Here is a 25,078-nt window from a genome sequence, read left to right on the forward strand (position 1 = left end):
GTTTAGTGCTCTCCTAATACCAACTGTACATGTTTATGAGACAGAGTGAGAGTATATGGGAAGATTCTCATAGGGATTAAGCACTGCTTCTCTGATACTCTCTCCTAGTCGGTACACAAAACTGGCTGAAAATGGGACTGGGGATTTAGCTCAGCGGCAAAGCGCCTGCCTGGCAAGCGCAAGGTCGTGAGTTCGGTTCCTGGTACCAGAGAAAAACCAAAAAACCAACCAACCAACCAAACAAACAAACAAAAACTGGCTGAAATACTATTTTCTAATTGAAAATACTTTCCCCAAATGTTCAGGGCTCTCTCATTTTCCCCAGTAAACCCTATGAACACAGGGTTAGTTTAGTACCCATGGGATCTCTCAAGCTAATTTAAATTTTGCTATAACTTTCCATGACAAGGTAGATTAACCTCTTTGGGTTTCAGTGCTCTCATCACAAAGGAGAGGGCAGAAACAGATTGCCTGTGAGGTCCTTTCAATATCAAATAATCAACGTTATTATGAGTTACATAAACATACTAATTGAGGCATGCAACATAGTACAGCCTTTTATTTGCAGTTCAGACATCCACCTTAGTTTAAGGAAACAATAAGAAAGCTTACTTACTGATGACTGGTCTGATAAAGAGGATTTTTCCAACTCTGGAAGGCTTGAAATGATTGTAGTTCTATTGCCTTTTTCTGTAGCTACAAGTTCTATTGATAATCCATCTCCTATGATATGCCAACTTTTTATAGCCAACTTAAGAAAGAAAATGTGACCGTAATTATTTTAACACAACCACACAATCCTTAAATTGATTCATAATAAAATCAGAATTTTTTTTTTTTTACCTCAATTGGATTGCTGTTTATAATTGCAAATAAAATATTGCTTGCTTCTGTAGCACTCAGTACTCCAAAATCTAGGAAACGTTCTTCTATTTTGGGGGGCAATACAAAGTACTGGAAAGATATAAAAGGACTGGATTAAAGATGAAACTACATTTATGTAACAAGAGAAAGAGATTATATTAAGATACACAAAAGTTTCTATATTTTATGTATATACATATACACATACACATAGATGTAAAATGCAGTTTAAGAACTTTGTACAATAAAAATCTTTTGAGTAATCAGAAATAAAAATAGGAGCTCTACTATGCAGCTACTTCTCCTCTCAACGCATATAAAGAAAGGAAGAAGAAAGTTAAGAATTTAAGTGGAGCTCTTGGGGACCAGGGGCAAGGAATCTGTGATCTCAGTAGGCACCACACATGACTAGGGAGTCATTTCAACAAGATAACTGAAGGAGGCGGACAATACTGAAGGTCTCTTTAGCTCTACAATACTAACTGAGGTTGACTTTGGAGGACATTTCTAAATGTCCTACCTTCTTTTTTATCTTCCCTAACAGTTTTCTCTCTTATCCAAACCGCTTTCATTATTCATTCTCAGAACAGTTTCACATGGATTTTTTTCTGGTTTATTTCCTGTACCAAGATGACCCTTACTCTTTCCTTTTGTATTGTGTTTCCTTCTCGTGTGTGTTTATCATCTTCTTTTCTTTCTTTTTTTCTGTCTTTTTGAGATAGGGTCTCATTACACAGTTCAGGCTGGCCTTGAACCCGTTTTGTAGCCTAGGCCAGTCTCGAACTCACAATTATCCTCCTGTCTCAGCCTCCTGAGTGCTGGGTTTATAGGCGTGTGCCACCACGCCCGGCTACCATCTTATTTTTTTCTTTCCTAGCTCTAGGGTCCCTATCTAGGATGTGAATGATGCCTCTGTCCAGTGTATGCATGCTGTATGTGCTACCCACCCGAGAGTCTCTAATAGCTTCTGCAGTTATTAGATCTACTGCTGTGGCATCATGGTGTCTGTGCTGAAGTAACCCTTATTTTACTTACTAATGGCCTCAAAGTACAAGGTAGTGGTGCCAAATATTAATGTCTGCAATTCAGTAATGCCAGAGAGAAGCTAAAAAGTGCTTTAAGAGAAAAGGTGAAAGTAGTAATTTTTATTTCAGTATATTGTCACAATTATTCTATTTTATTATTCTTCTTCTTATTCTATCTCGTACTGGGCCTAATTTATAAATTAAACTTAATCATAAATGTGTATATACAGGAAAGACCCTCCACATCTGTGGGTTCCACGTCTGTGGATTTTGTAGGTTATATACAAACATTATGCCATTTTATACAAGGGACTTGGGCATCCATGGAATTGGGGGTCTCAGGGGATTCTCGAACTAACCCCTCTTAGAATACAGAAGGATCACTCTGTACGAGTCAGCATTATCTCTGATTTTAGGAACCACAGGGGGTAGGGAGGGTGGGCACCGGTTTTTGAAAGTACATCAAAATGTAGGGCCCATATAACAGCAAAACTTCAGAGTTGCAACACAACTGCCTAATAATATCAGGAAAAACAAAAGATGGGCAGGCAGTTTACATTTCAAAAGCAGATAACATACTTACATCTAAAAACCCTGTGTATACTCGCACAGGTAAATGGAATTTAGAAGCATTGGTAATAAGTAAAATGTTATTATCTATGTGCATGGATGATGTAGATGGCATAAAAAGCAGAGTAAAAATGTATCCTGATTCATTAGGAAGAATTAAGACTGGTTTACTGAAGTTGTGAACCTACAAAATGGGAGAAGAGAAAAACACAAAGTGTCAGTATCATCCAGCGGGTAGGAAGGCAAACTAAAAATCAGGAGGGTTCCCAGACGTACTTTAAACATTGTTTTGGCTTCTTCTGGTAGTAACACATCATGAATGAGGATTGCAAAACTGAAAGTGTTAGTTAGGTAAATTGGCCTTTCCACAGGATCAGTAGGACTGTCTCGGATGTGAAATAATGTTGCAGCGTGATCAAATCCCAAATAACTATTTGAAGAAAACAAAAACAAGTCATTTTATTTCCATGTGTTGATTTAAAACCCAAGTTCTTCTGTTGTAGTAATTTACATTTATCATTAAGGACTGTATAGAATTAGAACTATTATATATTAATAATTAACCACAATTTAAAACAAATTTAGATATGTAAAGAACATAAAGAACTATAGTACTCTCTAATGATTTATACATAATCAAATAATTAGAATCAAGATTGTATTAACAGAAAGGGCCTTAATCCACTTTGAAAAATCAAGTTTATCATTAAAACTTCAACCAGCTTTGTTGAAATAAATTACTACCAAGCTGTATATTAAATGCTTATTGGTTAGAGTATAATTAGAAAGTAAATTACATGTGCTACTGCCCATTTATAAAACTGAAATTCTCAAAGTGTTTGAGTTTGTAAATAAATATAAATGATTATTTTCAAGTCATAAAACAGTACCAACTCACACTCACTTACATGTTACAAAAACAGTGACAGGAAGAAAATAGTCCCAATGATTGAAATATTATTAATAATCAGATTTGCTTTTGAATCATTAAGTCTTTATTTAAACAAAACCCCTATTACATTTACCTTTTTATTCTAAGCAAGTAGGAAATAAGTGAAATATAAGAGGTTCTCTTTTATGACTGAAGTTGTTCTTTATAACAACAACCCTACAGGGTGTAGATGAATTTGGGTAAGATTTTTGCTAAAGTTAATTTAGTAGGAAAGCAAAATTAACTAAGCAGCAAGAGGTTATAATGCTTATTTTAAGAAGGAACTCACCCATCTAAAACTTCTGCTTGATACGGTATTTCAAGTTTAGAATAACTCTTTTCCTTTGCTTTAACAGTTATTTTCCCAGAAAATTGAGATGGTTTCTTTGCCCTTGAGGCTGAAAGAAGGAAGCATAAAAAAAAATTTTTTTTTTCTTCCAACTATCAAAGAGTGTGAATGGTTTTCTGTGGACTGAAAAAAATTTTATTTAAAAAGTTTTCATGTCAGCAAACAGAGCACTTTTATTATATTTTGAATCAAAAGCACATTTTTTTCACACAAAATGGGACTGTAACGAGATAAACTGAGCAATAACTACCAAGTGAACATAAGCCAAAAAGAGAAATGCGAAGCTACTTCTCAGTGTTGCCCTTCACAACAGCAGGGTTTCTCAACCCTGGCACTCTGCACACTCAGGCCGGAAGGATTCTCCCTTGCAGGGGCTGTCCAGTGTGCTGCAGGATGTCTAACTTCATCAGGGACTCTACCTGCTAGACAACGTAACATTGCTCCAGTTCTGACAACCAAAAATGTCTCCATCCTTGCCTAATGTCCCTTGGGAGGCAAAACTGCTCCCTATTGAGAACCACTGGTTCATAGTTGTACTGACAAAGAAATAACAGTCCTTGTATGGCCAGTCTTGTTACAATGCCAACAAAGTAGTGTGGTGTAAGAAAAGGGCAAAAGTAAGGAGCTCTGACTTTGCACATCAGCCAACCTGGAGAGAAGCAAGCGGGGACAAAGCTTCTCCTGCATCAGAGCAGGTCGTTATTCTAGTCCTCTCTGAGGAGGTGAAACCTCTAGATTTTGTAGAAGTTCTAACTAATTCCATCTGGAATTATAGAAATTGATTCACTGGATCCAATCTGGGTACCCATGAGATGTTCTTTTCAAAACAAGTAAAGAAGCTGTTCAACTTTATCTCCTTGAAAGTATTCCCGACACACTTCCACTCGTGAGAAGAATTTATATGTGAGTTTAGCAACCTTAGACTTTTAGAATTACCATTAAGCTTCTTACTTCCTTCTGCTTGCTAGTTAGCCATCTCTGGGTGGTTTTAATTTTGATGTAAGGGTGATTATGAGGGACATAATTTTGGCATTTCAGGGTATCAAGTCATGTATACTAATTTAGCAAATGAAGTAGTCCACAAATCTCAAGAAAATTCAGTTAACAATCATGTAAGTGATTTTTGATGAGAAAGACGCTTGATAAGTGAACACTGTAGAGTTAATACATGTGGTACATTCTGGAAACATTAAAAGTTAAATACAGAACCTACTTCTTGACTCTTAGCAATCACAGAAAGAAGTTTTGTGTTAGGACCTGGATGGCAGGAAGTGAGGTGGAAGATGAAAATATTTCCCCTCAATATTAAAAACCACTTTAAAGAAATGTAGCATTTCTTGGGAACATTGAGGCAAAAGAACCAAAAGTTCAACAAGCCCAGCCTGGGCAATGCAGCAATTTAATGAGATCCTTTCTCAAAATAAGATTAAAAAAGGGCTGGGGATGTAACATTTGTTTTCAAAGTTGCTTTCCTTTCATCTTTGCATTTAGTTTTACATAACTCCTTTAAGAAGCACTTATTTTAGGGCTGGGGAATATAGCTCAGTGGTAGGATAGCTTAGTGGCACTGCCTCCATCTCAATGGAGACATCTGCTGTGGTGTCAACAGGAGCTGGAGAAGGGCTCTTGGCTCTGCAGAGCAAGGGGGAGCTGTGAGGCACAACTTGACTCCCTGGGGAATCAGAGGGTGGCCTAGGTGTCCTCAGAGCTCAAGAATCACTACTGGTTGTTCTCTGCTGGAGAAGAGTAGGTCCCTGGCATGGTCTCTCAGCAGAACCGCACGCACACCACAGACCTGGATGGAACTGTGATAGCAGAACCTCCCCTGCCACGACTTTCCACTTCTGACATCTGTGTTGTGCAAACACCCTGCCCACTTAACCCTGCTCCTTTGCACTTCCCACTCATTTCATGGCATGGATTCTGATGCATGTGGGCCAGCATGTGGGTGGCCTGTGCCCTCCATCTGGAGCCTTGCTGGACACCACAGGGGCCCTCATGCACTACCTGGGTGCGGCTGCTGGTGCCTGGAGCAGCCCACGGATGGGCAGGGCTGCAGGTGCGGGCTCCAGCAGAGGGGCTTCACCAGAAAGCCAGAGTTTCTGATTTAGGGCTCCTCATGTGCACGGCCCTCTGCAGAGTGTATTCTTTTTAAATTTAATGACATACACAGTCATTATGTCACAATTTACAATTTTTAGACAGTAAATGCAATAAATACCTATTAAACTAGGCAAAACTGAACAAAAACATGCTGTGAAAATTTTAAAAGTCCAGGTTAACATTTCAAATGACAAAATACACATTATACCTGTTTGAAATAATAGATAATTTGACAATTCTATCATAAAGCTATTATTTTAGTTATGCAGGGCTGTTTGCTTTGCTTATAAAAGCCAACATATAAAAATGTTACAAAGAATACTTTACTTTTGCTCTCATATTTAAACATGCTTCTGAAATTTAAATACATTATCACTTAATTACAAAAAATTAATGACTGCACAATTAAGGCAAATTACAACAGATATAACTGGTTAGCCCAGATTACAGACATATTCCAATGCCAATGTATTTGCTAATGTTTATCTATTGTTAATACCGATTTAGCTTTATGAAGTTATGGCATTTTCTTCCATGAATCAATCAAGGGTTCATGACAGCTTATGGGAAAAAGGGATATTAAAGATCCTAGCCACATTTCCTGTTTTATTGATGAAGCAAACTTCATGCTATCTAGTGATGTTTCAATACTTAGGCACCAAGAGGCAGAACTAGTAGACAGTAATATAAAATCTGACTGTACAATGATCTGGATTTCTATATGAACATGTCATCATAGATGTTTTCTAGTTTATCAAAGTAACACTATCCATTTAGAGACAAAAAAAGCAAATACTTACCATCAAAACTAATGCTTGCAACCTTGGTGTATTTACTTTCAGAAGCTTTTAATGTGATTGGTTTAAAGTGTACTGTTATAGCATCATTTTGTGGTGTAGGTCGAACACTCTGCAAAGAAAAAATATGTGTATGTGCAGCATTATTTTGTTCTAATGGATTAGGATTAGCTGCTTTACACTAGAAAGTATACTAGAAAAGTAAAGCAGAATGAAAATTCAAAGTTTACCTTCTGTGGTACCTTTAAATGGAACAGGCTAGTAAAACTTCAAATTAAATTCATTAGAATACTTTTGTGAAATAAAATGATGATCAGAGGAGAAACATATGACAGATGAGGATGTATACAAATTTAAACTCTCACACTGGCTATGAGTACATAAAACATTCAAAAAGGTACTTATTTCCCAAATGAATGTCTCATTTATGTATCAGAGAAGGTGTACCAGAGGAGGTCTCATTTGTGCATCACAGAAGATGACTATGACAGGCCCCTCTTAAGGAAACCTACAGCACTAAGTTTAACATCAGACTCTGAAGGTGCACTAAGCATGACCCTGGGGGCCACTGCCTCAGTGTACGCAAAGTGGTTCTGCAGATGCCGGGTCCTGCAGTATTCTCTCTCAGGGCTTGGCTGAGCTGGGGATGAGGGGGCAGCAAGGCAGGCTACAGGGATATTTAACTAGAAAAGGCTGGAATGCTTTAGGCTTAGGAAGTCAAATCTTTCTGCTCAAATAACTGAACCGAAAATATCAAAAAGTAGTGAAAGCTTATATTTAGAGCATGCTTTTAAAAAAGACATTTAAAGGTATAGTTACTTTGGTTATCCTCACTGATACAAATCATTTTAATGGGAGGGGATATTAAAGATCCTAGCCACATATCCTGTTTTATTGATGAAGCAAACTTCATGCTGTCCAATGATGTTTCAGTACTTAGGCACCAAGAGGCAGAACTAGAAACCAAATTTCCTCACTTGCTCCAAGGCCAAGTGACCTGACTTCCTACTGCAGAAACATGTATTTGCATTATCATGGCGTGGCACACAAATCTTTATTTAAAAAAAAAAAATCTTCCTTTAGGGCTAGGCAAGCAGCTCCCTTTATAATTTACTTTGAATCGTAATCTCAGTTGCAAAACCTTCCTGGGATATTTGTTGCGTTTTTGGGGGCATGGGGACCAATGTACTGCTGAAGCCTATCATTTTGTATTGGAAAGAACACTGCTCTTTTCTGTGGCACCCATCAGGCATGCCTGTTAACAGGGAAGAGTCAGGTCCTAAAAGTCACTAGCTTCTCCCAGAGAAATCTGCTTAAACTGAACATCAAAGGGCAGGCCCCTGAAGGCACCTTAAGGACGGAGCAGTGTGAAGAAAGGGACTGATTATGTTACCATGACTGCCAGAGCAGCTCTCTCCCTTGCATTGCGGTTGGTCCTCAGCTGTTAGCAAGCCTTTAAGGGCCTGGAATGAAGGCCCCACAGTTCTGAAATTGCCCATGCTTGGTATTTTAGTGGCCTTAGTGGCTGGCCTAGAGCTCTCTTAGCATTTTAACTCTTACCTGCTTCCTTTTCCTTTTGGGGAGGCCTTCTCATTTGCTTTGCAATCTCAGGCAGGGGGTATGTGTGTGTTGTTGAGCTATCTGTTTATAGCAGTATCTTATCAATAAGCATGCTGTAATTAGCAACCATTAAAATACCAATCTCTTCATTCCTGGAGAGGTGTGTGTGTGTGTGTGTGTGTGTGTGTGTGTGTGTGTGTGTCTACGCAAAGACAAGAGACAGAGACAGAATGCAGAACAAAGCAGTCTAACTTGTAAACTATAAACTGGAGAAAGTTTCATTTGGTTCCATTATACTAGCTTATCAGTAATACTTTTAAGAAAGAGAAGGAAGCACACAAAACATATATGACAATATAGTAGTGACAAAAGTGTGAGCCTGAGTAAACTGCCCATTTTTCAAGCTCATTTTCCCCCATCTGCTGAAAAGAAACGGAGGTGGGGGTGTTCTGGTATTTTCTTTTTTTGAGATAGGGTCTTGCTATGTAGTGCAGGCTGGCCTTCAATTTGCTTACGTAGCCCAGGTTGGCCTCGAACTCACGGTGATCCTCCTGCCTCAGCCTCTTGAGTGCTGGGATTATAGGCGCACCATCATATCTGGCCTTGTTCTGGTATTTTCTGAGATTCCACCTATCTACAAAATTTTGTGGTTCAATTAATTTTGCTACTTTTTCCAACTGGCCATTTTTATCGTGAAGTCACAATTTATTAGAAAGATAATCTCATAAAATGTTGAAGTTTGCCGAGGACCTTTACGGACATGGCTCCAAATTCCTTCACTTGCTCTACGGCTAAGAAATAGCCCCAGTGGAACCCTGGCCACTCCCACTTGTGTAACTCCTGCAGGCGGAGGCTCTTCATTAACAACCATCCCACTTTTCGCTAGAACTTGTACAATACTGCACCAGAAATAACTAAATAATGGTTTTTGTTCACATATAGCCTCTGTTAATAGGGAGAGCTTAGAATAGTTGAGAAAAAAGTTTTTCTGCACATGAAACATACTGACATTTTCCATTCCAGAGAGAAAAAACATTTTTTTTTCCTGGTCTTTTTGAGATGGGGTCTCACTATGTAGTTTAGGCTGGCCTTAAACTCACTTTGTAGCCTAGGCAGGCTTCAAACTCAAAGCAATCCCCCAGAGGAAAATTTTATACTCTGTATTATTTCTGCCATAACATACATTGAACTAAGTGGTAAACAAATATTCAATTACAATTAATGTTGTATATCAATGGACTAAACTGTTTGCTCATTGTCATTAAAGATAAACCTAAATCAGTTCAAATCCATTTCTGAAGGAAGCCAAAACAAACAAAAAGCAAAACAAAGTATTTAAATAGTTGGTCTCTTGTCTCCTTTTTTAGTTTCCCACATCTTAAGCCTGACAATCAAATCTAATGGAATCCTCATAATGTTTTTCATTTTTTCCCCCATGGCACATAGATGCTAGGATTGAGCTGGCCTATCAGTCCTTGTCTGCTTCTGCTTGAATGGGAGCCTGAGTCTGGCTCATGCCTGGCGGGGAGAAGACTATTTTCCCTCCGACCCTTACAACCTGGGTGGTGAGAGGTGGACCAGGTTTCTCACATCACACTTAGAACCAAAGAGTGGCTAGATTACCACAAGAAACAATTCTTCAGAGTCAGGGCTTAATTATTTTTGACTATGTTGTAAGTTTTAAAACAAAGACTACATAAATTAGGAAGGAAATAAGTAAAAACTTACTGTTATTGGTACATCTTTTGTTCCTGAATTTAATAAATGAAGATTTAAAACTTTTGGTAGATCTGTTAAAATGGAGAAAAACATTTCTCAAAAAGGGGTGTTATATAGCAAGTTAGAATCTTTATCCTATTAGATTTCAAATTGAAGCTACTCTAGATTGTGAAATTTAACAAATAATTATAATGACAATCACATTCATGCGAGAAACATTAAGTAGCAGTGACTTTAATTCATAAGGACAGTGTGTATTTTAAGAACTGCCTCTTCTTAAGCATAAAAAAAATCAGAACATAATTTAGTAAACTCAGACATTACTAATCGTTCACATCAAAGCAAAATAAGATTAATAATATATAATGTGAAATTATCAAACTAAAAGCAAATATAATTTTAAAAAATGTAGTCATCAATGCTAAACGTTAACTACATATGCCTCAAGTAAATCCCAAATTACAAGTACAGTACTCTTTTTTCTTTTCTTAATAAAAATCTTCACTTAGGCTTTTAATTTTAGAATTCAAATTCTTTCTCTGACCATTTGGAATAAATTTTTAATACTGTATCATTACAATGCAATTCAACAGTTTCTATCATACAAAAATCTAGAAGTAAATCACTTCACTTCCTTAACTATTAGGAGAAAACATTCAGCATAACTGAATGGATGAGGAACTAGATTAAGGCAGTAGGGAAATACTTTCCGGGCCATATTCTTCCATTCAGAAGAATTACTTCTTGCCCTGACCTTATTTCCCCACCTGGTAAAGAGAGCTACCATTCCAGGTGACAGAGTCTTCACTTGTAAGGATTGTGGTTTCTCTAAGATCAATCACCAAACCCACTGAAAAATAACTTTCAAAGCTGAATTATGAAGCACAGTAGAATCATTCAGCACTGAATCCCATTCCAAAAAAATTTTTTTAAAGACATTCATTCATTCATTCATTCATTCATTCATTTATTTATTTATTTACCTTGTGTTCGTAGTGTACCAAAATCTAACATTTCAGTTGAGGAATAAATACCCGGAGCTTGGAAAAAAAGAAAAGTAAACAATTATCTTTCACTTTGCCAGAGTAAGGTGTACACAAAACAAAACAAAACCAAAACAAACTTGCAATATTTTCTGTCTCCCGCTAACCTGTTGTGACTTCAACTTCAACAGGAAGAATGATAAACTCTGTGCTGTCTGATGCATTGGTCTTTATTCTTATAAAGGCTGTGTGATTATCTGCTTCTCTAGATGAAAAGCTGGCTCTCATCACCCCTTTGGTTTCATAAGGAGGAATTTCCTGAGAAGTGAACAGACCATAATGTAGCGAAGCATCTGCAGTGCTGCAAAACTATCTTGTTTTATTGATAAATGACATCGACTGAAAGATGGATTATTTTACATACCTATTAAAAACACACTGCCAATTAAATATGTCTCACAGATTATAATACATGCTCCAATTTCGGAGAATATTAAAATGTGAAAACATGTGCTTCTTAGAAACTGATGGAATATGGTATGTGAAGCAAGCGAAGTAAAAGTCAAATGATTTGAAAACACACTGGGTGCGGTGGTCCACACCAACCATGTAATCCCAACACTTGGGAGGCTGAGGCAGGAGGAGAGCTAAAAGTTCAAGGCCAGCTACCTAGTGAGTTCAAGACCAGCCTGGACTACAAAGCAAGACTCTGTGTGAAAAAAAAAAAAAGAATGGCTGCAAAAAAAGTCACCACTAAAAGCAAGACTAATCCACAAACCAGTTATTTTTTAATGACTATTTTTAGGGGTGCTAAGGAAGGTACAGGAATTTAGTCCTGAAATTCTCTACCTGACAGAAATGTCACCATCAGAAGTGCACAGGAATTTCCATAAATGATAACCAAGAGGGCTGAGACTTAGCTTTCATTTAAAGCCTAACAAGCTGGGCATGGAGGTGTATGCCCATAATCCCATGAAGGAGGATCGTCGCAAGTGTGAGACCAGCCTGGGCTTCAAAGTGAGCTCAAGGCCAGCATGAACAAAAAGACAAAAAAAAAAGTAAAAGCCTAACAAAACCAAACAAAACTTCCCAAGCAAATCCAATTTACCAACTGCATTTATTCATGCTTTTGGTACAAAACACAGCATCAAGTTTTAGTCTTGTAATGAGAGAACATCTATCACACACTAGAAGGAAGACTAATTGAAAATCTAAAAAAGGAGGGGTGTGTAAGGCTTTCCTAGTTTCAGAACAATATGACTTCCCGCAAACCACAGGAATTTCTCTGCATATAATTTTAATACTGAGTTACATCCCCAGTCCTTTTTATTTTATTTTTAATTAATTTTTTTTTTTGAGACAAGGTCTTGCTATGTAGTCCAGTCTGGCCTCTAACTCATGGTGATCCTCCTACCTCAATGTTGGGATTACAGGTGTGCACCACATATGGCAGCCCTTTTTATTTTGAGACAGGGTCTCTTTGAGTCCCTGCCATGTTGTCCAGCTTGGGCTTGAACTTGTGACCTTTCTGCCTCAGCTACAAATTAGTTTCAAAATGTTCAAGTCATCAAATCCAAAATGTCATCTCTACATTCCTTCTCTGGTGGAGACTGATCAGAAGACAATCAAGAGGTGTGTGTGTGTGTGTGTGTGTGTGTGTGTGTTGAGACAGAGCAATTAATAAAGAAATTCTGACCTTCAGAACTTATTTAGAGTGGAAAAGTCAGTGTATCTCCAGTTACAGATAAGCAGTGATTTCAGTGACCTTGGTATGAGGTCATTTACCTCAACTGGTTTTTCCCTTTTGGATTAGTACATGGTAGACAATGACAACAAGAAGTCTCATAAGGCAGGCACCTTTAACAAGGTAGTTCTTGCATATTAGCTAATTTGGTTAATATTTGCTACTATTCTCCAAGAAAGTGATTCTCAAAGTATTGAAAAAATTGTTACTGAATATTCAACAATATTGAAGGTGTACATGGAGCACCTAAGAATTAAAAATCTAAGTTATTACAAGGGTTTGACAAGATTTTCCACAAATGTACAAAGCCACATCTCTGTCATCAATGAGTCTGAAAGTTAAATTCTCTACCTTCAAATATCAGTCCTTTCCACATGTGTTTTCAGATCTCGGCACATCATACATGACCAGATTTAGAAGCAACTTTCCCAATATGACTCTGAGAAAACAGCTGAACACTGCTTCCTTTCCTCACACTGGGCCTAAATGCCCACCAACTTTGTTCACTGCTCTTTTAAGCATTTTGACTTTATTTTTCCCTTACTTGCTCATCTATTTTTCAAATATATTTGGTATACATTTAACCATATTTTTTTACCCATATTTTTTCTCAGTCAAAAAGGAGTTAAAATTTTTTCTATTGTATTTAAGAAAATGATTGGTTCCCTGTGAACACACCAGAGAAAACTGTTTCCACTCACCCACAGTTTCCTGGTACCTCCCTGCTGGCCTGTTGGGAGTTCTAGGTGGAGGTCTCCTCCACTAGAGTACATCTCTACAACCTACAACGGAAGAAAATAGGAGGGTGAGGCTCCGAATCATATTCTCAATGCAAGGTCCTTGCTGTTACACAGGAATAAGGTCGACATCCTAATTTTCAGAAAAAATTAAAACACTTATAGATATAAATGTAAGATAAGTGTATCATATCACTAAGTTCAGTGCCTCATGTGTAAGCAAGGATGGTGCAATGGTACCGTGGATTATGAACTTAATTTAGTCAATGATTTTGAAAAACATGGCCATGTTTCTGTTTGTGTGGAAAAGATGGCCGAGGTCCTATTTGTCACTCAATACAGAGTTTGCAAACAAAAGCAAATTCTGTCAAGTGCTTCTGTTTGTGAACCAAACTGTTTGCAAGCAAAAGCATTTGTGAACTGAGATACCACTGTATTTTTAACTGAAACAAGGCAAATTTGAAAATCAAACTTAGAAACAGTGTAGTTGTTTGAGACACTGGTGGGCAACAGGAAAGTTTTAGTGAGCAACAGGAAAGTTTTTATTTTTTTAAATAATAATTTATGGAAATCATCAAGTTTTAAAATATAGTTTTGTATTTTTTATAGTAATACAAGTGCTTCTTTATTTATACACATATATAACAAGATCTAGCATCTGATCTAGTAATTACCACAACTGTGAAACTGTGAAGAGATAAATATTATTCCCAATTGCCCTGAACTGATCATTATACACTGTATACATGTTTTGAAATATTACACTGTACCTCATAAATATGTATGATTACTATGTGTCAACTAAAGCAAAACACAAAACATGAAAGTATCTGGTTTCTACTGGCAGCAAAACCAGAGGTTCCAAGAGCTTTGTGGTTATCCTTAAGGTTCTTATAAAATGGCTTTACTGAGGTATCACTCATGTATGATCAGTAACACATACTTTAAAATGTACAACCCCAGGAATTCCAACACAGGTATGTAGGCATGAAGCCATCACTATAACTAAGATAATAAATACACCTGTTGCCTCCAAAATTTTCCCCAAGCCTTTTGTAATCCACTCATCCCTCTGTCCTCTCTTATCTCCAGGACACCAGTGATTCTGCTGTCACTGTAGCTGAGTTTTCTTTTTCTTTCTTTTTTTTTTAGACAGTGTCTCACTATGTAGTTCAGGCTGGCCTTGAACTCGCTATGTAGCCCAAGTTGGCCTTGAACTTGTAGTGATCCTCCTGCTTGAGCCTCCCAAGTATTGGTATTTTAGGTATGTGCCATCATACTTGGTGAGGTTGAGTTTTCTAAAGTTTGACATGAAGGGAATAAACAGTAGGTACTCTTTTGTCTGGTCTCCTTAATTCAGTACAGTTGTTTTGAGATCCATCAGGTTGTTATATGATTTAAATATGTATTTAAAATTAACTTTTTTATTTCATGGCTATATCACAGGATTTTCTGTTTGTTTTTTAAATTCTAAACCAGAAATTTATTTAAACAAGATATCTGAAGGGAAATCTGCTTAGGATGCTGCTTCTGCTTCTTCAAGTAATTTATTGCTATTTAAAGACAGATTGCTCTACATGTAACGGCCATGTACAAAAAAGTTACAAAATTGTCCTTTGTTTCACAATGATCAGTGAAAAGCACTAAAATTCTCCAATTGAATAAGCTGTATAAGAATTTTTTATATTGTTTTGTTAAGACAGTGAAAGCAAAACAACTTAATGGAAATATAAAGGTAAATGTTCAATGAGAATGCTACTAAGGAGAGAAGATTTTCACAGAACCAGTATTTTCCTCCATCTCATCTCCATCTGATGTCAATTAAAACACCACTGGTCATTTGGTTAAAAAAAAAATCTACAGCAGTTCAGGTACTGTAAAGGAATGGGGAAAGGGAATGAAAGAATAGAGAAAACTATACTATGGTAGTCAGGATGAGTTGGAACCAAGCTGCAGCTTTGTAATTGAGAACATGTTTCTCTGTAAGAACAGGATTCTGGAGGAAAGCTGCAGGCTCTCCTCTTGAGACTGTAGCCCTCTTCCTGTCTGCCGCTAGAACACATCAACTCTGTCTTTACCTTCCACTCCAGCTGTGCCAGTGTGCCCATTTCACTGAATGGTTGCCTGTCCAATCAGAATCTGGTTGCCACATTGACAAATTCTGTTGTTCACAACAGGCTTTCATTACTAGGTGATGTGTGACTTTACCTTAAACCTCACCACAGAACCATCCGGTCTTGCCACCTTCAAATTAAAATGATCATTGGTCTTAGTCTTAAGTCTTTCCTTGGGCTTTTCACTGGCCATTGCAAGGGCTGGCATCTCCTCAGCTGCCTCTTAAAATAGAGGAACAGGTAGGTGCCGAATGAGCACACAGGCAGCATGAGAGAAGGCAGCGACCCATGGTGCAGTGTTTTATGCAGATATTAACGGATGACACAGCTGTTTCTCACGTTGGCTATTAGAGATAAAGTTGCTATGGGCATAGAATGTAAGTCCTGAAGTAGACATGTGATTTCCTTTCTTTTGGGCTAGTATCATCTTACCTAAATATCTCACTATTCAGACTCTGAAAATCTTCCCTTGTTCCTCGTTTTCTTTTTATTGTCTAGGAACATTTGTACCAGGGGATTCCTGGAGGACAAAAGCCATTTGCATGGCCAAAGCCTTGTACTTAACTATGCAATGTGTTAGTTTTCCTCTACCTTTTACCTTCAAGCTACTATCAGGACCTGCAATATAATCCTAAAGAATTCTGGGGCCCTAGGAGTTGATGCAGCATGAATGTTCTGGAAGGTATTTGCATGTCCTTCTAACAAGCAACACAACTCAAAGCTACAGTGGCTGCACACATCAGAGAGCTGGACACAGCTGAGATGTGGAGTGGGGATTTTTGGACATCTCTGGAGGAGAAACATTCGCCACTCCCACTGCAGAAGAGAGAGGGAACTTGTGAGGGGAGATTTCCAAAGGTTCGCTAAGACAAAGAGTTAGATTTTATAACCTGCTTTCAATCATGATTCTCCCTCACCACTTCCCTGGTTATTCTAATAACCAGGTTGCCATCACCAAAAAATTTATTATTACCAGAAATAAACATAAGCTATTTTTTTAAAAATTCATATTAAGCCAGAAAGAGCCCAGAAAAAAAAAAGCTCATACAGCTGAAAATGCTTCTCAAATGCAGAGCTGAATAAATCATCACTTAGAAATGGTACCCAAAACTTCAAATCCAGATTGTTGTACTCCAAATGTGAGACTGCAACAAACTGTATTAAAAGTAATACCCCCTACTGACACATCTGTAAAGCTCCATTATTTTAAACAGTCTTGGAAACTCACAAACCGAGATTTCATGCTAAGCATTAATTTCCACCAAAGGGAGGCTTAGAGTCACAATCACCTCATAACTCACCTGCAAAGGCTCGCTGTGAGGGTTGTGGATGTTTATTATAGGGGAGAAGCTGCTATTCACAGGGACTCTGGCCCCAAGGAATGGCCTCAATCGGTATGGATTTGGAACTCCAACACCAAATACCTGATTCAAAGAAGGGAAAAAATGTCATCTAAGTTGTTTTTATAATTTCCATTTTTATACTTGTAATTGTGTGGATTTACAGAGACCAATGAATCTAACTGAAATGTAAAACATTAACAATCTCTATTTAAAAATCTTGATTTTGATACATATTTAATTTAATCTATTCATTACTCCAAATATCAAAAGATGGATTCATGGCTCAGACAATCTTCAGACATCAAGCCCAGCCCCAGGTTATTCCCCCTACATTCAAACATCCTAGGCTGACTAAACAGGGTGAGCCAGTTATTCAAATGGTAATTATTTATGGAATATATATGATGTGCTAGGATAAACACATGCAGCAGTGAACAAGATAGATAATGTGCCTATCCTTATGAAAGTTATATTCTAGTACTGAGGTTAGACTAGAGACCAATAAAAAGATTTTATTATCCAACCTTCTGGGTTTTTGGTGTGGTTTTTTTTTTTTTGTCTTTTTGAGATAGGGTTTCACTATGCAGGTCAGGCTGGCCTTGAACTCACTTTGTAGTCCAGGCTGGCCTTAGACTTGCAGTGATCCTTCTGCCTCAGCCTCCTGAGTGCGGGGATTACAGGCATGTACTACCATGCCCAGCAAAAAGATTTTACTAAAAAATCCCTCTGGCTACAGAGTGAATCACAGATTGTGGGAGAGGCTGGGGAAGAGTGGAAGGCAGCCAGACAGCTATTGTACAATCCAGTGAAAAGTGACATTGCTTATAAGAGAGCAGTGATAATTTTGAACAAAGCTTTTGGGGAGAGGCGAGACTCGAGACATATTTAGGAGGAAGACTCGCAGAAAGAACAGATGTGAAGAAGGAAAGACAGAAAACGGCTGGTCAGTGGGGCTGACCTTGTGAACAACCTGATCACGACCTTCAGATAGTCCATCTGGACCACCTGGGTTTGCTGGGGGATGTGTTCTTAGGGCCATCATCTTCATTCTTATGGTATTCTTTTCATTTACTTGACAGTATTGCTAAATGGCTGTCATCTATACAGCACTTCGAAATTACCGAACCAAGCATCGAAAGTCTATTGAAGTCTGCAAAATGCAGAACATGGTATCTTACACAAATGAGATATTTACTAATACTTATTTTCAAAATAGATGAAGTGTTTTGGGCACTGGAGAGGAAATGTTCAAAAAAAGCATAAAGACTGTGAAGTATTAGCTAAGTGAGGATTTAAATACTTGTGCTCCATGGAGAGCACAGCTCAGTGGTTAAGATTAGAGTTAGCTGTAGTTAGAAAGACATGGGCTTGAGTTCTTGCTGACTAACACTAGTAGCAGAATTTGGGCAATTATTTAACCTTTTTAAAATTCGTTATCTGAAAAAAAGAGAATAACAATCTATAATATAGGCAGAAGTACGTGTACAGCATAACATCAGACAAATATAAGCAATTATTCTTCTTTATAATGTTGACAGCCTTGATACATAAAAATCATGATTCATACACAGAATTATGGCTGACATACAGAAAAGCTGGTTTACTATGAGTCGTATAACATTAACTTTAATAATCCAAACAAAGATCCTATATTAAAAATTACTAAAAAATATTTCTAAAGAGAAGCAGGCAAGGGGCTGGGGATTTAGCTCAGCGGCAAAAGCGCCTGCCTGGCAAGCGCAAGGTCGTGAGTTCGGTTCCCGGCACCGGAGAAAAACCAAAAAAAAAAAAAAAGAGAAGCAGGCAAAATTTTAACTTTAAAACTATTATCAGGTATGTTTCATAAGTGTGTAACGATTAAGAATACAATTTAAAAGTTAGCATGAAAATATTTTTTGCTACTCTTTTGTCAGCCAACCTTACATTACATTAGCACTTCAACTATAGCTTTCAGATCATTTGTTAACATCTGATTAGAATAGGGATACTCACAGTAAAGAGAAAAATGCTCTAACCTTAAATCTTTATATTTTCTATTATCCCATTTCAAAAGTGAGTTTTTAAAAGGTGGTCATACAAATTGACGATGACGACCACTGTAATCTATTAAATGAATAAAGGCTTTAATCTGATTCTTACCTGGTAAGTAAATACCCCATGATTAGATGTGTTAATAAATAAAGTATTTTCTACATTTCCTACTACTCTTGCAAGAAAAACTACATCAAATGATGTATTTCCTCCTGGAAGAATTTTCTGTAAAAGAAAAGCAATAAGATTAAATTGGTAACCAAAAAAATCAGGCCATGCTGACCAAAATTAGATAGTTCAAGTTCCCTATAGAATAAGTATCTCAGAATTGTTTTCATAAGCTAATATTTTTTTTTCTTTAATGGCTTAAACTTTAAGCTACACAAACTACTATGCAATGGAAAATAACACAAAAGGTACTGTCATATCAAACACATTCCGTCACTTATCTCTGTCCACTACAAAGCCCTGCACACAGTTCCCCTGGCCCTTTTTCACCCAACAATCACTAGGCTGCAACAAAGAACCTAATTACAGGCAGTTCATGATCACACAATCAAGCTGGCACTTGTCTAAAGCTGAACTTTTCACAGAAATGTACTACTGTGCTACTATTCTGCATCAGCTTGTGTTATTATAAAGAACAAGCAAGGCCTCAACCCCTCCATCTCTGCCATTCGTCCACACAAGGCACAAAATGCCTCTGCAATTTAAATTAGCAAAGAAGGCAGGGGAAAAATGTGTTGGCACTCACTCCTGTGACCTTGTGCAGATTGAGAATGTCACCGTAGTTAGTGAAATAAAATTTTATCACTAGAAACAATAGGGGCTACTCATGAAGTTCGAGACTGGGACTGCAGTTCTACCTGCAGTGAGTGAAGCCTTACAACATGTTTAATAGGCAAAGCCTTCAATTTCTCTTATTTTGCTTCTATGGCTAGAAGACTATTTGCTATCCAAAGTACAGTATAGTTCAAAGTACATGGCATAAGACTTGGTCTTCACTTTAGGATGAAAAAAGTTGGAAAGTGTTTCTACAGCATTATTAGCAACGACAAGCTGTGCAATTTACAAAAACAACAACTTTTCTTGAACTCATTACAGATTATCAACTACCCTGAATCCAAAGAAGACAAACACCTTCTGGCTCATCCATGGCAGAGAATGGGTACACAAGAGGGTATAAAGAATCTACAGTTTGGACTTCAAGAAGACTGCAGAACTCCTACAAACTGCACATGCAGCAAGGTCGTGAGTTCGGTTCCCAGTACCGGAGAAAAACCAAAAAAAAAAAAAAAAAAAAAAAAAAAAAAAAAAAAAAAAAACTGCACATGCAAACTTGAATTCATACCTGAGCTAGAAATTAATAATAGATTTTTATCTGTTGGTTCTCCAGATAGTCTGGAATTAAACAGCACACCTCTGAATAACACACTGGTCATGCAGGTGGTCACAAGAGAAATTTTAAGATATTTTGAACTGATTTGAAATGAAAATACAACATATCAGAATTTGTGGGCAGCAGTTAAAACAACACCTGGAAGGAAATTATTGTATATAAATAGAAGCAAATTTACAGTATATGTATAGCAGTACAATGCTATTTTGAACACATAGTTCAGAGTTTCTGCTGTGAGAAGTTAGAATAAGAATAAATTAAATCTAAAGTAAGTAAAACCAAGACTAATAAAGAGGAAAAAACTAATGAAATAGAAAACAGAAAATAGCAAAAAGAAAGAAAGAAAAAGTCAATGAAACTAGTGTTGGTGCTTCAAAAAGTTTCACAAAACTGATAAAAGCCCTACCCAAAATGACTGACTAAAAGGGAGGACAAAAACGTAAGAAACGGAAATATAGATACCACCATACTATATCCTTTACAAATAAAAAGGTGACAAAAGGATATTACGGACAGCACTAAAACCATCAATTTCACAACTAGAGGAAGCAGACACATTCTCTGATAACCTACCAAATCTGACGAAGTTCACTCAAAATGAAACAGATAACCAAAGTAGCCCACATTTTAATTCTCCTGCTTCTCTTCTACTTTTGACGAAGTGACCCTTTTAAAATACAAGTTACTATTTCATTCCTCTACTCAAAACCCTCTGTCTTCCCGTTTCAATCAGGAGAAAACCAGCCTGAAAGACTCTTGCCCATCTGGGTGCCATCACGCCCCTCCTGCTCACTCTAGTCTTGCACACTTGCTTTGCACACCAGGCCCGCTTGCACACCAGGCCCGCTCGCACACCAGAGCCTGTTCCCTGCTTGATGCTTCTCTTCTGGGATGATTTTCTTCCATATACTGGCTTTCTTCTACATAGTCCTACCTCATTCCCTTGTTCAAACACTACCTTCTCGAGGAAACTTACTCTATCCTGATCATCCTACTTAAAAGTGGATTGCCTTGATCGTAGTCCTCTTATCCTAATGTTTTTCTTTTTTGCACCTTTTTCTCATCTTTTAAGATCTTAGACAATTTATTTATAATGCTTTGGCTCCCCTCTGCTGATGTCCCCCAAACCCCACAGAAGTGTTCATCCTCAGTAAAGGTTCTCTACTGTTCAGGGGTCAACCCAAAGAATTGGCACTTGATGGGTACTTAACAAATATCTGTCAAACTACTTAAATTCTTATTTTTGTACAGGTGGAAAAGCTTTTAAATTTATATTCTCTTATATGTTTTAAGTTGAGAAAGTAACAAGTGCTTATTTCATTTACTGATACAGTACAAAGATGAAAAATAGTGATACCTCACTCAGTTCACAAACTTCATTCTTTCCACGACTCTGGCTAATACCTTCCACCCCGTTCCTTCTCATCCCTCTCGGGTTATCCAAACCTGGTACATCCATCAGTAACTCGCTCTGGCGCTTACTAATATAACCAAATACTCAGATTTTGCTTTCAACAAAAGTGAGGTTCTGTTCCACAATGTGCTTTCCCTACAGATCAGCACATCATATATATTATTCCAGATCAATAGATACAGATCTATTTCACTCTTTTAATTATCTGCCCAGTATCCCACACTAGGGCTATATCACATTTGGTTCAATTCTCAATAACATACATGGACATCAGTACTGAACTAAAATCAAATAAATAATATCTAGGCTTCTAAAAGTAACTAAAATTGACTAAAGTATCTTAAATTTAGTCATAAAGGGAAGGAAAGTTTTTCTAATTTTCATTCCTGAAAATTTAGAGAGTTCTAGGTAATCAAGAAAAAATAATTTTTATCTTATGTGTGTAAAACATCCACTTCCACAATTTAAGCAATCAAAATTTGATTATTATAAAATATTAAAAATCTGCATTCTATGATTGAAAACATACACTGTATACTTTATATTCAATATATAGTCAAGTCATAAAAGATGAATAGGACTAAATTACAGTATCATTATGACATAACTTTAATTATAATTAATTAGTTATATTTAATTAATAGATCACCATAGATAAACCAACAAATAATAATGACAGGTTATATAGAAATAAAATTGTCACACAACCACATTTCCTACATCTCCTCTTATTACTACTGTTCTTGATTTTCAGGTAGTCTTTAAAGTCAAAACTTTTAACAAGATTATTCATATATATATATAATATATTAAAATGTAACTGTAAAACTAGTCTTTTAAGTAATAATTATTCTTTTTTCTGTACTTCTATAGTTAATGTAGAGATGATATCAGTTAATAATTTAAAAAAAATGTAAGTTACAGAAAACCTTTCATTGTCAAAGAAATAGGATCTGCCCAGGGATCTGATGGAGGCACTCGGTGCATGAGCACCAGAGAGGAAGCCTCTCCGGGACACCTCCTTCCCCCAGAGGCTAGCACTGCAGGCCCGACACTGCAGCTGAGGGGAAATAAGGTCATTTCTCCCACCCCTTGAAGTCCTTCTCTCTGTCCTCTCTCCCTATCGAACTTTCTGAATCAATGTCTTATAATACTACGGAAAACAGATGCAAAACAAGAAGAAGGAAAAAAGGTAAGAAACATAGACTTTCACCTTCTTTGAAGATAAGTGGAGTTAATCTAAATGTAGACTTTGACACATGTAATCATTTTCATTGTTTAATTCTACCTCCAGACAGCAGAAAATACACTTGCTTTTAACTTGTTTGATTAAATACAAATTTAGCTTATCTTTCTAAACATTTTTTAAAAAATTGTTTTCTTTGCATAAAGTTCATCTGTAGAAGTGGGTACCTGGGACGGTCTGGTTCAGAGGTGTCAAACTGGTGCTCATTAGGCTGAGTTCTTCAGTCCACACTGTCTTTCTAAGACTGAATTACTTTTTATTCTGTAAATATGTGGAGATACATATAAAATGCTGACTCTCCCTGAAAACTCAGAGATGCGCCTGGGCTTCCACTCCACGGACTGGAGCCTAATGAGGCTGATCTCTTTGGATGTTCCTTTCCTTTGCATTGTTTTCCTACCGCAGCAAGAATCCCTGTGTATAACTCTTGGCTCCCTCTGTATTGTGATCACAGTTTAAAAAAAAAAAAGTGAAAACCCTGGTCTTTAACCCAGGTGAAGTTGGGAGTGTTGAGAAACAACAAAATATCCCTTCAATTAGCAAAATGAGGTAAAAGTTAAAAAAAATAAAATGTGCAGTGCAGTTTTGAGCTATTTTTGAGCTGTCTCCATTTTTACCTTCTCTCTAACCAGACACGTCTCTGTACAAGGGCAGTGACTGGAAGATGGGCAGTTCTACTTATACAAAAGTGTACCTCTCTATATAGGTTGTCAGACATGAGCCACTCACTGTAGCGAAATGTGATACAAGTCACTGGGGAGACCTTGACCTTGGCTCTGGTAAGTAACTCCATGACTGGGGCAAAGCCCTGGGGACTCAGTTTTTCATGTGTATACACAAGTCTCTTTCAGCACTGAAATGTCTACTGAGACCATTGGTGCACTCACACAAATTGTAAAAATATCTCTTAGGAAACGAAGAATAACATAAAGGAAATTTAAGAAATATTTTGGAGAAGAAATATTTTCCATGAGAACCACAAAAAATTAAAATTTTTGTTACCAAAAACAACACACTGACTTATTAATCCTTCCTTTATAAAATACTTTTCAATGAAGACAAGGCAAAATTATGCCAATCTTTTTTTTTTTTTTTTTACCTTAGAAGTTGCTACCTAACACCAATATATAACGACACAGGAATTTAGAAATGAAAAATGTAAAAATCTAAAATTGATATAAAATTAACACAGTAATCAATATCTTGTGTGCTCAAGAAGTTCTTTCTGTGTTCTTTAGGGACATCCCTTTAAAGGATTCAGTAAAAACCCTACAAACATGAAATCAGGTTCCATTCACTTACTTCCTTTTGTTATTTTGTTAATTATTTTGGAAACTTATACATGAAGGGGTAATGTATTCTTTCAATTTCAAAATTTAGTTAAGATCCAATTTTATTTTTGGTCAGAAAAAATTTCTTCCTTTTTCATAACAAGTTTCCAACCACCTACAAAAGCTACAAGTAAAATTTTAGAAGATGCTTTTGTTAGGCAGAACCCTAATATGGTCCCCAGGACTTCCTGGCTGATTTCTGAGACACTGACTCTGAAAGACACTACACAGTAATAGAGATTTTACAGGTGTAATTAGGGTTAGGAGACAGCCAACTTTGAGTTAAAAGAGAGGCTATGGGCCAGGGATGTTGCAAGATAAAGCACTTGCCTAGTATGTGCAAGGCTGTGGGTTCAAAAAACAGTACTATAAAAAGCAAAAAACGAAACACAGAAAGGGAGATCATCTAGAGGGTCCTGATTGAATCATGAGCCTTTAAAAGCAGAGTTTGAGCTGTGGGTGGCAGAGAGAAAGCTGGAGAAAGATGAAGCAGGAGGGGGAAGGATGTCTGGCTGCTGGTTTGGAGATGCAGCAGCCCCATGAGAAGTGATGAAGCCTGAACTCAGAGTGGGCAGGGTCGACAGCCAACAATGAAATGGGGGCTTCAGTTCTACAACCACCGGAAACGTCATTCTGTCAACAACTTGAATGAGTTTGGAAGTGGATTTCCCCAGACAAGGTGCCTTGAGACAAGGATGCAGATGCTAGGCCGCCTGAATTTCACCCTGTGATACACTGAGGAAACAACCTGCTGGGCTTACAACTCATCAACTACGTGCTGCTAAGCCAGTGTTGCCTTAAGTCACCAAGTCTGTGGT

At 37.3% G+C, this 25,078-nt stretch overlaps 1 protein-coding gene across 1 annotated transcript in view; it reads right to left on the reverse strand.

The window, feature by feature from the left end:
- The window catches only part of Tmem131 (transmembrane protein 131), a 169,323-nt gene that overhangs the window by 47,815 nt on the left and 96,430 nt on the right, over window positions 1-25,078 (reverse strand). The window contains exons 6-17 of the mRNA XM_005400698.2: window positions 18,979-19,095; window positions 16,798-16,920; window positions 13,347-13,427; window positions 11,069-11,219; window positions 10,902-10,958; window positions 9,928-9,989; window positions 6,643-6,751; window positions 3,680-3,788; window positions 2,736-2,889; window positions 2,473-2,643; window positions 844-954; window positions 617-751 (exon numbers count right to left, since the gene is read on the reverse strand). Coding sequence (XP_005400755.1) covers window positions 617-751; window positions 844-954; window positions 2,473-2,643; window positions 2,736-2,889; window positions 3,680-3,788; window positions 6,643-6,751; window positions 9,928-9,989; window positions 10,902-10,958; window positions 11,069-11,219; window positions 13,347-13,427; window positions 16,798-16,920; window positions 18,979-19,095 — 1,380 coding nt within the window. The remainder of the gene's footprint in view (window positions 1-616; window positions 752-843; window positions 955-2,472; window positions 2,644-2,735; window positions 2,890-3,679; window positions 3,789-6,642; window positions 6,752-9,927; window positions 9,990-10,901; window positions 10,959-11,068; window positions 11,220-13,346; window positions 13,428-16,797; window positions 16,921-18,978; window positions 19,096-25,078) is intronic.

The sequence above is a fragment of the Chinchilla lanigera genome, unplaced genomic scaffold (genome assembly GCF_000276665.1).
Source record: "Chinchilla lanigera isolate Chin_1 unplaced genomic scaffold, ChiLan1.0 scaffold00069, whole genome shotgun sequence".
In the NCBI taxonomy this organism is placed as follows: domain Eukaryota; kingdom Metazoa; phylum Chordata; class Mammalia; order Rodentia; family Chinchillidae; genus Chinchilla; species Chinchilla lanigera.